At 39.6% G+C, this 18114-nt stretch overlaps 1 protein-coding gene across 10 annotated transcripts in view; it reads right to left on the bottom strand.

Annotated features, from left to right (window-relative positions):
* Window positions 1-2375: 2375 nt before the first annotated feature.
* AFG1L (AFG1 like ATPase) overlaps window positions 2376-18114 on the bottom strand; it is a 69091-nt gene continuing 53352 nt past the window's right edge. For 3 of the 10 annotated variants that reach the window (XM_054821052.1, XM_054821055.1, XM_054821054.1), the window contains 4 exons: window positions 4746-4886; window positions 4110-4202; window positions 3263-3376; window positions 2376-2543 (listed from right to left, as the gene is read on the bottom strand). In XM_054821052.1, coding sequence (XP_054677027.1) covers window positions 2409-2543; window positions 3263-3376; window positions 4110-4202; window positions 4746-4886 — 483 coding nt within the window. In that variant the 3' untranslated portion in view covers window positions 2376-2408. Of the gene's footprint in view, window positions 2544-3262; window positions 3377-3994; window positions 4664-4745; window positions 4887-5089; window positions 5152-18114 lie in introns of those variants that run through there. The other 7 variants (XR_008576472.1, XR_008576473.1, XM_054821057.1 and 4 more) reach the window with 7 other exon arrangements.

Raw genomic sequence — 18114 nt, 5'->3', positions numbered from 1 at the left:
CCTACGGTTTGACAGAGCTCACCTACACCCCAGGAGGCTCATGATGATTCCTCAGTCCCACTGCATTTAGAAGTTTCCAAAAACCTGGGGTATCTGAGTTCAGGATGGGCGCTCAGATTGCAGAAAAGCCTCAAATACCAACGGGCAAAGCTGCACCAATTTGAAGACAAACAGAACCGTCCAAGGGGCTCTAGGCATCCCCTGGTTAAATGAGGTCAGCCATCACCCACCGTGATGGACCGTGGAGAAACACTTCGCCTCCCTGGCCCGAAACATTCTTCATGGGGATGCAGAACCTGCCAGAACCTCCTCTCCCACACGTCCCAGGCGTCTCACCTGTCTTCTGCAAGATTACGCATTTCCCCTGTACCACATGCTGGAGGAGGACATACAGGCTAAATAGATAAACAGTTTTTAAAACCATGCAAATAAATATCCAGATGCAGGATGCTTTAGCATATCTACCACCACCTCCCATTTTCCCACAATACATTCTGGTTTGGACAAGGCAGGAGGCATTTGAATGCTACTAGAAAAAAAGTCAAGGCGAAGCTACAGGAGAGTTATCAGCACAGGCCCAGGCTGATGAGTATAGACTGCCACGTATAAATATAGAAACACACACACTTAAATTATATATATTAGTTTTATCTATATTTATATATATGTATAAATTAAGTATACATATGTGTGTGCATGTACAGACAGACACGCATGAATCTCAATAGTCCCTCTGTTGAGAAAGCTAACAAAAATCTCTGAAAATATACATCCATTTTTCAGATATTCTTAAGTATAAGCAATGTATTCTGATGGGGTTTTTCATAAATATGCATTAAAATTCTCCATAGTGGTCACCCTTGTAGGCATAACAACATAGTTGCATAAGTTGTAAATTATAAATATAGGCTTTAAAAGTTCTTTGAAGAACAGGTATAGCCAGTATAAGTAACTTCCAGGGCAAACAAGTGATCAGAGCAGAAAACCAGATTTGAGCACACGGCTCCAAACCTTCTGTATGGCCATAAGACGTGCAAGTGCACAAGACCTCTCCAGTCCTCCCCGTCGCCCAAAAGTCCCTTTTAAAAGCTTTCTGTAATTGTGACGGGGGTTACGATTGAAGCAATTTAGTCAAGCTTAACAAAGGCAGAAAAGAATAATTTTGGTAACAGATACAGTACAAGAAAAAGGTCATCTTGCAAAATCCAAGGAAACTCCTCAGATTTGGGAACAGTATCCTATAGAACTCCTCCCTAAGAATCTTTTCAGTCTATCTGCATAATATTTTTCCCTATTCAGGGTTTCTAAATATGCTCTTTAAATGACTTTCTATAAAAATACAGTATCAGCCAATACAGGCAATACCCTATCTTGTTTCAGTTAGATTAAAACCAAGAATGACACAATTGCATTTTTAACTAAAGAAAGTTTCCAACTACAAACACAAGGACAGGCGATATGTTTTGGGGAATCAGTTAACATCCCATCTTTTCCATAAACCACATTCCTGTTGTAACAATGCTGACTTGCCTCAGCAGTACCGTGTACTGCTCTCCCCTGGTCAGAGCAGGTGTGCCAGCACCAACGTAAGATTTGGTATAGATGAAGCCGGAGAAAATTCAGGGTAGAAATATGTCACCGCTGTAGAGGCAGCATATCCAGGCTTCCAAGAACCGCAAAATTTAGGAAGAGTATTAACTTGCACTTGTATGTTACAGCATACCCTGTCTTATGATAGTTTCTTTTCCCATCCATGATTACTTAGATCTTAATCCTCTGTGGTTTCAAGCACGTTCAAGCTCCTCCTCAGGCTTCTCTCAGTTCAAACCCTTAGTTTTCAATGAACCAGACTGAGCAACAGCCTGATTACAAGAAAATCTTAGAGCCTGAAAGTCAGCAGATGGCTACACACAGACAACAGAAAAAAAAAAACCAAAACAGAATACACGACAAAGGAGTTCCAGGATTCTAACAGGGACCTAGACAATATCGGGAGTTCCATAAAGAAAGCATTTGATTTTTCTTTTGTGCAAACTGCATTGTACACAACAGAAGCAGTGCATGAACCACAAAGTGCCCTCTTCACGTGACATTACACATCTACTGTTGAACCCTGCATGGGCCATTAACTTTGTCTCTAGACCAATTCTCCAGAAAAATTCTAATCCCATTAAACTTCCTGAGCATTAAAGTTAATGTTTTACAGACAAGAAAATGAAGGCAAAATTCCATATGCCCTCACACTGCTGGTACAGAAAAATAAGCGAGTCCTCATGTCTTAAGCACAAAAAACAACTGATGAAAGAAAAACATGGTCCAGCCAATAAAGTGCAATTATTATTTCAGTTGTGCTAAAAAGCTTTCCAATTCTGTAGTTTTACTTCTTGGTGATTTTATTCAACTTTCAATTATAACCTTTTTTTGCTTCTGTCCCCATCTTTCCAGTACTGTTCAGTTTGCATTTCTGTAAGCCGTGAGAGGGTACGCTGAAAGGCAAAGATTTCCTCTTCTCCTGTAAACATGGAGAGTCCTTTGGCGGAATCCTACATTAATACACAAAAACAGTACCACAAAACCATGAGAGACATAGCTATAGTGAAGCGCATCCTATCTAACTCCTAAGGCTGAGTGCTTTGCAGGCTTGGATGATACAAGACAGCAGCATGGCAAGGGATAATAAAATTAACCTCCAGAAATTAAACACCTATAGATAATCCTCTGAAGGAACACACCGAAGCAGTAATTTGGATTTAAAACAACATGATGACATGTTAACCATCTATTTCCACTTTTCTGTTGACTAACTGTATACTGATCTAGACAAATAATTTAAAAATTCATTAACAATAACTAAGCCATAGGGAAAAGGAAAAATGGAATAAGCAATATGCAAAATAGTACTCTTTGTGAGGCAGCCCTGTATAGTTTACAAAGAGATGGAACAGACCGTCTTTTATTTCTGTATTTTAAATGTAGGAGCTAAACTTAAATCGGTATTTTCTTACATGATGGGACAGATATAAAGATTAACAATCAAAATTACCCTAAAACTTATGCAAAATGGTTCTATATATTGTGACATTTTCTTTGACTACGAATCAATAGCATAACATGCAATTATGAGAGTGACAGATATGCTGCAGAAAAAGCAGCAAATCACTAGTTAAATGTTTACTTGATTCCTCTTCCTAAAAATGCTGCTGTAATTATGAGACCAAAACCAATTTTGTTACAAAAGGGAGACGATTTTAATATCATGTACCTGGCTCAAGTCCAAATCATCCATCAACACTCTGTTGTCCTCTAGCTCACCATTGTCATGCTCTACCAGGAACAAGCTTTGGAGAGGAGTCACTGCAGAACAAATAATACGCACCTGAGAGAAGGAAAACAGGCAATGATGTCATCACTTGGGCTTTACAGAAAAGGGATCAAAGATGTGTTTTATGAAAAGCAAACTTCAAATTATGACCTTGGGTTTTTTCCAAGTATTCTCCCTTTCTCTTGTTAGCTCTGCTGTTAGAGATTTACCTTAGTCATTTGGAATATTAACCGTACAGGATCTTTTTCTTCATAACAACTCATGTAACTTTTACTCAGAGAACAGCACAGCTGTGCTATTAAATACTCAGAATATCTGCTATACAGGCAATGAGTCCACAATCAAGTTTACTTTCCAAAATAACAGCTATAAAGTATTAGGAACCAATGCTTCTCCCCCCAGATTCCTCTGAGTAGGTAAGTGCACTGCACACACATTTCCATCTAAAGAATGTTTACAGTCCAGTTTTCCCAGAAGGCCAAGTTGAGCCGCTCTTGCTTTCACCTATGCTACTCAAGTGCACATTTAATAATAATAACAACAACAACAACAACAATAATAATAATAATAATGCTGTTTTCATGTCTGCTGGGAGGAAATACAACGTGCAGTGAGATAAAGTATCTCTGGGGGGCTGCAATGAAGATAGGCTGAAATATTATTACAGGAGGAGACACTTGTTGATAGCGCGTGGGCAAAATGTTCGCATTGTGGACAGGTCTCCACAAATATGCTCTCTCAGGGAATTTTTCCGAACAACTACTTGTGACAGGAGTTTAACACTTACAATTTTCCTGTGGAGGAAGTAATAGAAAGCAGCTATTTGCTTGCAGTTCTTAATGACAGCATGTAGATAGAGCAGATCACACCCACACTCTCTCTGTTTCCAACACGTTAGTATTAGTTTACAAATATTAGCATATCCTCTTCGAAACTCTCCATTTCCAAACCATAAAGCACAAAGAATCTGGCTGACTTAAATGAGACTACTCATGTGTTTAGTTAGTTCAATACCTTGCTGAATCAGGGCCTTTCAGATCATCTTGCCAGGACATTCTTGAAAAACAAATCTCAATCGGTATTTCCTGACTGCATAAACATTTAAGTGTGCGCATATATAATCACACATAAGATAGGGTTTCATATCTGGTATTACTTTTAAAAAAATCATCTTAAAAATGAACTCAGGCTTATATTTATGGTCATGCTTAATACTCACAGAAATAAAAAAATAAATACCTGCTTTATTGCAACGGAGCCTTTTTTGTGAAGCTGGAATGATGTTTCTTTGCAGTGCTAGTTCATTCTGCTTATATTTTCCAAATAATTTCTACAGAAAGCCTTGCTTCAAAACAATTATAACAGTCAGGTTTTAGGGCTCCCAGTATTATTCCTATACATATAGGAAAGGCTTGGTTCTCACCTTATGCTCATAAAAAGTATCAATAAGAGTAATGAAACGTCGAGCTTGTGTCCTTTTTGCCATTGTAAGAAGTGGTATGTCACGAACAAAGACCGTGTCAAAATGCTTTGATATTTCCAAGTAGTCACTGGCCCCAAGAGGCTGAAAGAAAACAAACCATAAGAAATGGAAACTCAAACTAGAATGATGCATAAACACTGTATCTTGAACTACTACAATTACAGAAGAGAGGGTGTAAAGTCCTGATCATATTCTTAGTTTTCTTCACATCTTGCTTCAGGAACACTTGTTTGCACTTACTGACGTAGGTATATATCAGTGCTCATTCATACTGTCAGCTTTACCTGAACAGTGTCGGATAGTTAAAAATGTGGCTCTTCTGCATCCTGACAATGTGATGATCTCTCTGACAACCAGAAACAAAATAATCAGTGTAAACCATAATCCGTAGAAGAAAGCTGCAAAGTTAACCTAAGGCATAAAGAATTTGAACAGCTATTAGGATGCTTTCCAGCAGCAGGATTTTTAAACGCAAATGCATAGGCTAGTTACTAAATCATAAGTAGACCTGCATTTAGTTCACCCAAGACTAACCCAGATTGAATAAAAATCTTATGTTCTAAGTACTGAAAGCAACAGAAAACAGACAAAAATGCAATTTTGTAGCAGTTCCTTTGTTCATGGTTTCACCTGTAATGATGAAATAAAAATCTGTAATAAGAACTTCTTAGTTTCTATTTGTGTATCTAAACCATCAACAGAAGATAGGCACAAACAGTAGCAGCTCATTCAAGTACGCATTCAAATACAGCCATTTAAAATTACTTTTTTGTTATGTGGAAGGTAAATTTTTCTGCAAGATCTACCCTATTAGTACTGCAGGCAGCACTTTATCTTGAGCTATTAAGTCATTGTATTTAGGAGAAAAACTTCACACTCCCAAACCTCGTCCCATTAGTTTTACTTGTGCGAGTACTTCAGTATCTTGGACGCAACTACTCCATAGAGCAAGATCAGCAACATTTTGCATGATTATGTCAAAACTCCCTTCCCAGCTAATGAAATGTGCTGTACCAACAGTATAATGTGGTTATAAAGCACTGCAATACTAATATCTTAAAAACAGGAAATAAAAAATATTTTCTCTAACTGAAATTGTTAGACAAATTTGCTGTAGGCCAAGCATAACTGCTTAACTAGAACCCTTCTGCAAGAAGTTATTTTCAGCCATTATTAATGGCTGGCCGTGACCGGGACTTCTGGTTTTATTTAGATGCAAGAATGAAAGACCCATAGAAGTGGTCTATATGCAAGCACAGGAGACTGAAGCCCTGATGGCATTCAAAAAATTCTTCTGAAAATTAATGGGAAAAAGCTAGAGCTTCTCACCAGCTAACTTCCCCCCGGCAGGTATTTAAGTCTCTGACTCTAAGCCAGTTCTCCCATTTGCAGTCTCATGAATGACCCTGCTTTCCCACCGACAACCACGCAACTCCCCTGTGGCATCTATGGAAAAGAATTATTACAAAAACTTCCATGTGTTTTTAGCAGTGTTTAAGAGCAGTACATACTATATCCTCTCCTCAAGGTTATATATACTGTTTATTTTCTCCCTCCATTTCAGTCCCCCAGCCACTATTACGGACTTCTTAACCAGAAACCAAGAAACTCATCATCATGAGGGCCATCAGCAACAGCTTCATGCATCACCTCTGAAAAATCTCATCCGAACAAAGCTGAATTCGAAATGTTTTGTTGAAGTAAAGCATGAAAAGGTTAAATACAGTGAAAGGAACTGGTGGATGGAAACATTACAGAGCTAGCCCACTGCATACCTCACCATCAGACACCAGTAACAGCCAGCTGGACAACAGCCATATCAAGTGCAAAAGAAAATAATGGAAGCACTACAAGCAACACATACTAGGATGCTGCTGCAGATTTTAAGATTGGTGGCAAGCAAATGGTTTAGGTAATTTTTATTCCATACTTAGGACTGAAGTACTGTTACATACAGAGAATATCAAGTATGCCTGTGCGCTGAGTAACTGAAAGGGACAACAGCAGCAATGTAATTGCACATGAGAAAGGAAATAATTTCTCATATCTTTCTTTAGGTAAGAAATTACAGACACCACTGCTATTCAGGTTCATTCTTTTATCACATGAAGAGCCCAAACACTCTTCTGCTGAAGCCCAAAACTCTGAGGAATTATTCTGTCTTGCCCCAATGTGATACTTTCTCACCCAAACTATATGAATACACCTTCCTCATTTTGAATATGAAGTATCAAATATTAAGAGCTAATTCCTAAAACAAACAAACAAAGGCTTCAAACTTTTGCAAAATCCACAGACTGAAGTGCCCAACCACTGAGCTATACGTTGAAGAACTTGGTAGGCACCTTGGTGGATAGCCAGACATGAAAACGAAAAACCTGAGGAGTCAGAGGGAGGAAACAGAGGACAAAAATAAGGCTAATGCATTTCAAATGTGAAAAATTTTCTGCTTTTCATACAGACATAAAACCACAGCTCACAGAGGGTTATAATATGCATCTCTATCACAGCCAAACCAAAATTCAATCTACTTCCGCAGTGCAAAAAGCCAGCAATTCAAAAATTCCTCTAGTTAAGGACATAAAAGGCAGATCATTTTGAGCCATTTAACAAGAATTTCTGAAACACCTACACCAGTGATAACACTCTGCAAGTGTTGGCAGAAACATGCCTTTGGAGACTCCAAAATCTTACAATCAGAAAGATCCCAGCCTAGCAGCCATAAGTATTTTAATAGACTCAAGTCTGGTGAGACGCAACTGAAACTCCAAGTCAGCCTGTCTGTTGTTACATATGGCTCAGCTGGCATAAGCTGTAGTTCTTTACATAGAAGAGTTCTCGAACCCTCTCCTTTCAGAGTTCAGAAAGACATAACCCTAGAGATAAAGACAAAGCTTTTAATCTTGATCTCAACATGACTTACTCTCATCTTGGGCAAGTGCTTTAATTTCCTTCTGCCTTACTGTAAAAAAGAAGGAACCACCACCAAATTTGCAAATGCTCCGGGGACAGTTTAAAGCCCTTTTTGTATTCCTCTAACCTTGGTACAGGCCAAATTTCCATGCTGCCTGCACTTGCTTCAAAGCTTTTCTAACTCTCCAGCTACACTCACAATGCTCCAAATGCAGGAGACCTGATGCAGCGGCACCCTGACAACTTCATAAGTCACATTTTCATTGTCCTGTTGCCCTTGCAAAACTGGCACGAGGCTGGCACAAGCACCCATATACTGAGACTGAGTCCCTGAGAGCCAGGGAAAATGGGTCCAAGGCCAATCACACCACTGCTAGAGATTCTGACCATACAGTTCATATACAGAAGCTCCACTGAGGAGCCGATTTCTGCTCTTTCAGCAGGCAACAGCTCTCCCCTCAACTTTATGGTATTGCCTACAGGCCCTTTTTCCTTACCTTGCAGCAAGTGCTGGATTCTGCACCTGGGAAGCAGCAACCCTGGCTATACATATAGACTGGGCGATGAGATGCGGGAGACCAGCCATGCTGAAAGGGACTTGGGGGTCTTGGTTGACAGCAAGTTGAATATGAGTCAGCAGTGTGCCCAGGCTGCCAGGAAGGCCAACTGTATCCTGGGGTGCATCAAGCACGGCATTGCTAGCTGGTCTAGGGAAGTGATTGTCCCACTCTACACTGCGCTGGTGCGGCCTCACCTTGAGTGCCATGTGCAGTTTTGGGCGCCACAGTACAAAAAGGACATAAAACTGTTGGAGAGTGTCCAAAGGAGGGCAACAAAGATGGTGAAGGGTCTAGAGGGGAAGATGTATGAGGAGAGGCTCAAGTCCCTTGGTTTGTTCAGCCTAGAGGAGACTGAGGGGAGACCTCATCGTGGCCTACAGCTTCCTCACGAGGGGGAGCGAAGGGGCAGGCGCTGATCTCCTCCCTCTGGTGACCAGTGATAGAACCCGAGGGAACGGCATGAAGCTGCGATGGGGGAGGTTTAGGTTGGATATCAGGAAAAGGTTCTTCACCGAGAGGGTGGTTGGGGACTGGAACAGGCTCCCCAGGGAAGTGGTCACAGCACTGAGCTTGACTGAGTTCAAGAAGCATCTGGACAATGCTCTCAGTCTTATGCTCTGATCGGCTGGTCCTGTGTGGAGCCAGGAGTTGGACTCAATGATCCTTATGGGTCCCTTCCAATTCAGGATATTCTATGATTCTAAGTACTGGCTGAGTCCTGACTGCCAACAATACAGGCTTGGGACAAGATGACGAGACTAGTGGCAAGTGATTTTAGACACTTATCACCGTCCTCTGTATAACCCTCCAGGGCTGAAATTTGTTTTATGAACCTCAACCAGTCACAGAAAGTACTCCCTTTGAGTCAGTAGCATGCATGAAGATATTACTTCCTCTGAAGTTGCTAATGAAGCTACAAATCCTCCTAACATTGACACGTATATATGTAATCTTCTTATTAAAAGTTTAGCCTGATTAATCTGGTCCTCCAAACAACATTCTAAAAATAACAACTTGATTTGGTGTGTGTTTCTGGTACTGTCTGATCTTTTTCTGTTGCATCAATTATCGATCAAAACTCAACTTCAGAACCATAACACATTTATGTAACAATTGTCACTTACCATTTGTTACCAGCTCTTTCGCATGCTGTGATATTATTTTTTTTTTTAAAAAGCATTAACAGATAAGAATCTTTCTTGTGGTATTTTTGTTCCTGCATGTGTATATAAGGTAAAACTGTTGTAGATTTTTGTCATTAACTCTGATGCCAGGAGTCAGTATTTTATAGGCATCGTACTAATGCAAAACGCATTAGCACTAACATGGGCTACCCTCCTGACAAAGTGTTTACTCCACTTCAGCCTGCTTGACTGAGTTCTCACTTTCATTTGTTTTTGTTTCTCTGCCTACTTAATGCATTTTCAGCTATCATCATCTCCGTTCAAGTAGGATGTTTATTATTTGGAGCTCTCCGTGGACTGTTTTAAGAGTTAGTTGTCTCCTGTTTCTACTACATATTCCATTTAATTAAAGTATAAAGCATCCTTCTTCTTTGTTGACTCATCAATGACAAAGTAGCTCATCTTTTAGAGACTGTCTGAAGAATACAGAATGCTTTACATATGGTAGAAAAAGGCATTTCATCTCAAGAGAAAATTTATTTTTGTTTATGTTGGAAGATATTCCAGGGCCAGTTCCAATAACACCCTGAAGAGTTGTGATGGACAATAACTACAATTTAGTGTGGACACTCCAACGCTCCAAAACTTCCTAAAACCAAAATACAGCTTAAGACTAGGTAATATTTACAACTTAGACATTAAGCAATCACAAAAAAAATATAGAGCTCTTTCTGTTGTTTCCAAAGGAGCCACACTCTATCACTAGTAGAGCTGATAAAATAAAGCACTGAGGTAACATTTCAAGATCATGATTCAAGAAAGGAACAGAAAAACCTAAGGGATGATCCATGATGCAGCTGCATGTTGAAGTTTAAATAAAAAGGTAAGATAGTTAGGGCATAGCTAACTTGGTTAAAAAGAGACACTGAGGGCAGTGCAAATCTATTGAAAAGCTCTGTAAGTTACAGGCGAAGATGAGAAGTTCATTTGAAGCATCATTATTAAACTGAGAACTTAATGAAGAAGGCAATTTCTTATCAAGTTTTACTGAAGGTTTCTGGTGGCAAAAAGAAAAAGGCACGTCATTGTGTAATTAAAGATCACATCAGAGGGCATACTGAGGCAAGATTAAAATAACATGCAGTTTTGTTTTGGAGTTTCCTGACTAAACATTATGAGTTGGCCTACAACTTTAAAGTCATTATTTTAACTTGTTTGAACACTACTTGACGTGAGCTATACAACTTGTTTGTTAAAACATTCACTAACTGATTCATTATACTTCCTTTTAAAATATTCTTTAAGGTATGTTTTTGTTCCTAAGATGGAGGACATCAAAAATAAACAGACCAATGATGTTTCCAGCAGTAATCACACAAATGAAAGCTACATTTTAAAAACATTGTTTGACAGCAGTTGCCTGCACACCCTTAATCTTCATCTCTTGGATATATGCTATAGTCTTGACATACATTGACTGAGCTTCCCCCTCTCCCAGGACCCTTGACCCACCAGCATGCCTAACAGTGGTTCTCATCTAATGCACACTTGGCAGTAAGTGTTTTGTCCTCGCTTCTGGTGTGTCACAAGATTTCGTTTTTCATGGACTTTTCAAATGCTTGTGTGGAAGAATAATTAGGCATTTCTTCTTCAGCTTTTGTTACGACCACAGCTAGGTACTTCACCAGCAGTAATGAATTTATCTCCACAACTACGGCTGTGAACCAAAAAAGTGATGCTATCTCCATTTTACAAACAGAGGTCAAAGAAATTAAAGTTAAAAGCATATACGAGCTCTTGATTCCAGGTTAAGGACCTCTGAAAGTTGATTTTTCAGGTTTCATGGAACACTACCAGTTCAAAGCACAACGCCCACTGACTTCAGTTAGAGCCATGACTATGGCAGTCTAGGCCTCAGTGCCTCAAGAAGAATGTCCAGAAAATTAAGATTACAATTGGCAACAGTGAAAAAGTGGGGTTTTGGTTGAGTTCTTCTGGTTTGTTTGGGTTTTGGTTGGTTTGTTTTTTTTTTTAAACAAGAATAATATCATGTCCTAACTCTGGTGCAGACTATGACAGAAGCCAGTTATGCACAGCAGCACTGAGCCATAAGTGACCGTGTAATTACAATACCATGTAACAATAATTATTACTGTAGTGCCTATGCAGAAGAAGGGACAAACTCAAATAGCACAAGCAACAGTCATTCTGCAATTTCCTAACTGCATTTTGGTGTTGATAACACCTTATCTTATACCTACTGCGCATTCTTTGTGTAAGTTGTTTTCCAGCTTTGACACCCACATGGATGATCAGCAGAGCAGGAATCCGAGATCTATAAACCCTGGGGTAGAAGATATTTTCTGGATCAAGTACAGCCCCCCCACTACCTCAGGTTACCTCATCACAGAATCCTGGTAAGAACTGGTTTTGCTTGATCTTACAGCAGAAGTTTTTTAATCACATTTCTCATAGTGGAAAGTTGTTTCAAACCTTTGCTCTTCTGCTGATTAAGAAGATGCCTGTAACTTCCAGGTTTTTGTTGTATTCATAAACAATTTCATATTCATGTATGACAGTGCTATCTGCTAAGTGAAGTAGTGCTTCTCCATTCTTGGTCTTCGTTTGGGGTGACTGATGTGGATGAGGTTCTCACATTCTTTTTCTCCTGTGGGGAGAACACACATGCCATTCTAGCCTAGACTCTCCCAAGTACACCTTTTCTGCACCTGCTTGAGTTCATTTTCTTGCACACAGGTAAGTACTGCTTTAGTCATTGATATTTGCCTATTTCCCCATTTAATCACAATTGAGTTGACACGTCAGTCTCACTAGAGCATGCCCCTATGTTCATTCACCATTCAGCACTATCACCACTGCCTTAGAAGAGCTTATCTACTACTTAGTGACAGACATCCATACTGAACCTACAAGAAGTGAGATGTTGTATTGGGTTTGCATGGCAAGATTGTGGTAGTGGGGGGTTACACGGGTGGCTTCTGTAAGAAGTTGCCAGAAGCTTCCCCTATCTCTAACAGAGAAAATGCCAACCAGCTCCAAGACAGAGCCACCGCTAGCCAAGGCTGAGCCCATCCGCAATGGTGATGGTGTCTCTGGGATAACATAGTTAAGAGAGAGGGAAACCTGCACAAAATCAAGAGCAATTGCAGCCAGAGAGAGGAGTGAGAACATGTGAGAGGAACAACTCTGCAGACACCAAGGTCAGTGAAGAAGGAGGGGGAGGAGGTGCTTCAGGCACTGGAGCAGAGATTCCCCTGCAGCCCATGGAGAAGACCATGGTGAGGTAGGCTGTCCCCTGCAGCCTGTGGAGGGCCCCACCCACACCAGAGCAGGTGGATGCCTGAAGGAGGCTGTGACCCCATGGGAACCCTGCACTGGAGCAGGCTCCTGGCAGGACCTGTGGCCCCATGGAGAGAGGAGCCCACACTAGAGCAGTTTTGCTGGCTGGACTTGTGACCCCATGGAAAAGATCCACGCTGGAGCAGGGGACGAGTGTCAAGAGTCCTCCCCTTGAGGAGGAAGGAGCAGCAGAGAATGTGTGATGTCCTGGGCTGCATCAAAAGCAGCATAAGCAGCAGGTTGAGGGAGGTGTTACTCTCCCTCTGCTCCACTCTGGTGAGACCCCATCTGGAGTGCTGCATCCAGCTCTGAGGTCCCCAGTACAACAAAGACATGGAGCTGTTGGAGTGAGTCAAGAGGAGGACCATGAAGATGATCAGAGGGCTGGAGCACCTCTCCTATGAAGACAGGCTGAGAGAGTTGACATTGTTCAGCCTGCAGAAGAGAAGGCTCCAGGAAGACATTACTACAGCCTTCCAGTACCTAAACGGGGGCTACAGGAAAGCTGGAGAGGGACTGGTTACAAGGGCATGTAGTGACAGGACAAGGGGTAATGGCTTTAAGTTGAAGGAAGGTAGATTTAGATTAGATGTTAGAAAGAAATTCTTTACTGTGAGGGTGGTGAGGTACTGGAACAGGTTGCCCAGAGAAGTTGTGGATGCCCCCTCCCTGGAAGTTCAAGGCCAGGTTGGATGGGGCTTTGGGCAACGTGGTCTAGTGGAGGTTGTCCCTGCCCAGGGGGGTTGGAACTAGATGATCTTTAAGGTCCCTTTGAACCAAAACCATACCATTCAATGATGATGAACCAACCACAACCCCCATTCCCCATCCCCCTGTGCTGCTGGTGGGGAGGAGGTAGAGAAAACCAGGAGTAAAGTTAAGCCTGGGAAGAAGGGAGGCATGGGGGGAAGGTGTTTTTTATATTTGGGTTTATTTCTCATTATCCTACTCCGATTTGGTTGGTAATAAACTAATTTCCCCAAGTCGAGTCTGTTTTGCCCATGACAGTAATTAGTGAGTGATCTCTCCCTGTCCTTATCTCAACCCATGAGCCCTTCATTATATTTTCTCTCCCCTGTCCAGCTGAGGAGGAGAGTCATAGAGCAGCTTTGGTGGGCACCTGGCCTCCAGCCAGGGTCAACCCACCACAGATGTCTCAAAGACCTATCAGCTGGTCAAAGCTGGCAACAGAGTGGCAGAACAGCAAAAGGCATGTTTCTGCTCCCAAAGCCCTCAGTGCCAAATTTCCAGTTCCAGCTCCAAAGTATGGCATTTGTCAAGAAAAAGGTCTCCAAAAGTAGTTAAGGCTTAAAAGAAAAGGCTTCTGCTGCTTTGTACAGTAAACAAACAAGCCTACAAACAATTTCAACAGGTATAAGCAGGTAAAACAAGGCCATAAGTGTATATACAGAAAAATTACATGTAAGTTCCCCTTTAAATAAGATACTAGATCACAATTCAAGTAATCTTGTGATTTTTTAAGTTTTCAAAAGAACCTAGAAACTATGGAAATTAGGTTCATAGGTCATTCTATTTATATATCTATTTAAATATTGGCACTTACTGTTAAGATTTCAAAATGATGGTCAATAAAGCTTTAAAAAAGAAAAGGACATTCAGGCATTTAAGAAACAAAAAACTGAATTAAAAAAACCCAATCAGCTTCAGAAATCTTATCTTTGTGTACTCCCTTGTCTATAAAGTATAGGATCTAAAGCCTCAAGGTTTAGGCAGCTTTCAGTGAAGTGAGTGCTTTCTAAATTTAAGCCCTGATACACATAAAATAAGGTATAAAACAGAAAGAAGGTTTGACTAGCAATATTACTACATTATAATATTTCGACCTGAAATAAGTTTCTTAAGTGTGTTTTATAAAACATATTTGCAAGTTAGATAAGGCAATTTTTTTGGGGGGGGCGTAGAAACTGATTAAATTCCTAAAGCAAATACAGCTAATGAAAGACTCTCAGTCCAGAGCTTAAGCTGCAACAGCTTATCTTCTGCTGGGATCAGAACTATGATCAAAATAAAACTAAGGAAAACTGAGATTTTTAAAAAGTTACTGAAAATAGTGCTCACATCTGGACAACCCCATGGTATGTTTATTTATAACTACACCCGACAATCCTACAATCCTAAAGATGACATCAAATTATACAGTGGATACATTTAGCAGGTTTTAATGAAGGTAATTCCCTCAAAATGATTCAGAATCATTAAACTGCAAACGCAGCTGAGTTGTGTCATCATGTAGGGGAGACATTCAATTGACTTAAAGACAGACATTTGCATTCCCAAGTCACTTGTTGCCCTTGAAAATAGTGACTTGGTTTTTTTAAAGCTTAGCTACATCTTTCATTTTGAAGTGCAAGCTATTCAAGGCAGGAAGCACATCTTCCTCCTGGTCTGTACAGTGTGCCTATTGCAATGGAACAACACCCTAACAGAAACTGTTTGCCACTTCTTTGTTGTGTTAATCTCCACAAATACCGTATTTTGCCAATTACAGAAATGCTAAACAACTTCTGGGGGAGGGAAAAAAATCACAGTAAGATAACCTTTTACAACATAGATACTAAGTTTATTTTCTTAGCTTTGTTATGCTGCAGTATGTTTGCTAATGGTTAGCAACCCAACTTCCCTTCCTGTTTTCCAGCTCAAAGTGGAAACATGACCTTATGCAAATTACTTTAAAAATAATAAACACCACAGATTCATCTAGCCCCATATCCCCTAACAGTGGCGCAGTTGTCTGGGTGAATATAGGAATAGCATATGCATATGGCAATACTTTGCTGATACACTTTCCCAGGTACCAGTGACTTATTGTTCATGAACTTCCATGCATTTCTGTATTAAACCTTTTGCTTTTAACACGACTGTTTGTTCTTTAGTTTACCCATCCACAAAATCAGTTTTATAAATATACTTTCCTATCATGTTAAGACACTATGTTCACTGGTACTTGGCAGTTGGATGAAAGGAAATATTTAATTACCTAATGAAAAGAGTGTAGGATCCACAAAACAAAGTTATTCAACCTTTGTAAAGAAAAGGCTGAAGTGTGCTGGAATACACTACAAAGTCAGTATTCCCAGCAGAGGGCAGTAGGTGCCATGCACAAGTGAGAGGAAGACTTTAAAAGATAACACTGTGAAGGAAGACACTATCTCCTTACTCCCTTAGGACCTTGGAAGATTACATATAAGGTACACTCTTGTCTAAATTATTTATACCAACTCAAGAGTCAAGACAAACTGTCACAATTACCAGTTTTTAAACAAAATTTTCAAAAGGGAAGTGAAGAAAGAGGACTGCAGAGGGTGATTTTTCTAAGGCATAACGAACACTGACCTTTATGTGTAAACACAGAGAAATGAAACTATTCTGATGGGGTAGTAAGACTTACATTTGCATGAGTGCTAGTTTATGATATTAAGATTCAAAAATCAAGTTAATATGTACATTTGATTTTAAAAAGTATTTTTATCTGAACTTTGGATATACATACAACTGCTGAGAAAAGAAATAAGGAAAAAAAGGGGGGTTTTTATAAACATGTTGAGTTCAAGTTATCAGATCTGACCATCCAAAAAGCCTTCTAGAATTTGTCAAGGACAACTATAAACTGTATTTGCTTGTCAAGAACCAGCTCCTTAGAATGCACTATTGTGGCACTCTTTCATTCAGACACTAAATCGATGAAAAAAATTAACTAATTGTGACTTGCAACAATCTAACTCCATTGGTAAATGTATCCTGCATTGTATAGATGGAGAAACTGTCAGGAAATGAAAGGCCACAAAGAATGGGGAAGTTAACATCCGCGTTAAAATTCAGGAACTAGATGTCAGTATTCTGCTTGGTGCCTCTCCCAGCCTTCTCTGGCTACATCTGTTCATTTCATGGAGATGGGATGAGAACAAACATTTTGATGAAACCAAGCATAGTTCTGCTGGATGATTACACTGGAGTAGCACATTTACAGGACACCGTTCTAGCGAGCAGGTAACTACTCTCACGCCGTGCCAGACGCTACCATGTGCCATAGTACTGCCACATAAACCCTGGTGTGTCAGATCTGAACAACTGTTTCTTATTTTGCTCTAAAGCAACTAAAATAGATCAATATCCTCTCATCCAGTTTTCCATGTGTTCAGATAGCCAGTAAAGCAAAAAAACTAAGTGTATGAATTTGATATTAACTAAATTAGCTAAAACTTGGGATTTTCCTCAACTGGGAAACTATGATTTAAAAATTGGTGCACACAAGAAAGTAACAAGATGCTTTCTACCAAGTCAACTGCATGTCACATCAGCATTGCATACAATATATTCTCTGTGTTTTATTTTTATAAACAGTAATGGACAGCCGGTAATTACCAATATCTGATGCATTATTTTAGACAGCAATAACTCCTTATATTCTTGATACACAAAAAAATTGATGCTAACACATAAAACAAGAAACAGAAGACTATAATACTAGAAAGGCACCAACTCTATCTCCCAAGGTCTTCATGTATTAACTACAAAAGTAACTATTCTGAAAATTCTACTTCAAGCTAGGAAACATTTCAAATGGTATAAAGTTACCAATTGCTGATGTGCTATTTCCATCTATTATGTATTGGCTGACATTTCATGAAATCATGTGATATCAAAGTGGAAAATGTTTTCATATTTCCCTTTAAAACAGAATTTTTATTTTTATTTTGAAGGAAACATCACCAAATTTGAAAAAGTTTTACTGACTGTTCATATGAAATATCGTATTACAAAAGTTACTAAGTAATCGTCCAAGCAATTTCAAACCTATCTCCTTAATCCTACACTAACAAATGTAAGTAGAGTTTTAGGTCTGGACGGCACCGTAACAGCTACCCAAGACCAGACCATATTGGTGCAATGATGTGAAAGCAGAGTCATTTGGGTGATAAGCTATTTCTCCAACATAACAAAAGCATCCATCCTTTCGCACACTGACTCTTGCAAAACTTGAATTCTTTCTGGAACCAGTAAGGGTTATGGATTTCCAAAGGAATCAAATCAACAAATTGTGAGTACACTGTTGACCACTCATGCCACAGTGATTATGGAGAACCACATAAGCAGTGGTATATGCCAGTTTCAGAAAACTCAAAAAAATTATATTGCAACTCCAAGATAATATTACAACAATTCAGTGTAATCAAAAATAACTTCTCAAAACAACTGATTCCCTTCATTACACTTATCCCTCTACCATAAATTAAATAATGTTTTGGGAATTACAAACCAAATGTAACAGAGGAAATAAGTTTAACCAAAGTTAATTGTATTAACTAAATCAAATTAGATTATATTCTGAGT

Source organism: Grus americana, chromosome 3, assembly GCF_028858705.1.
Source record: "Grus americana isolate bGruAme1 chromosome 3, bGruAme1.mat, whole genome shotgun sequence".
NCBI classification, from domain to species: domain Eukaryota; kingdom Metazoa; phylum Chordata; class Aves; order Gruiformes; family Gruidae; genus Grus; species Grus americana.
The sequence above is the reverse complement of the archived record's forward strand: the minus strand, read 5'-3'. Positions and strand labels throughout refer to the sequence as shown.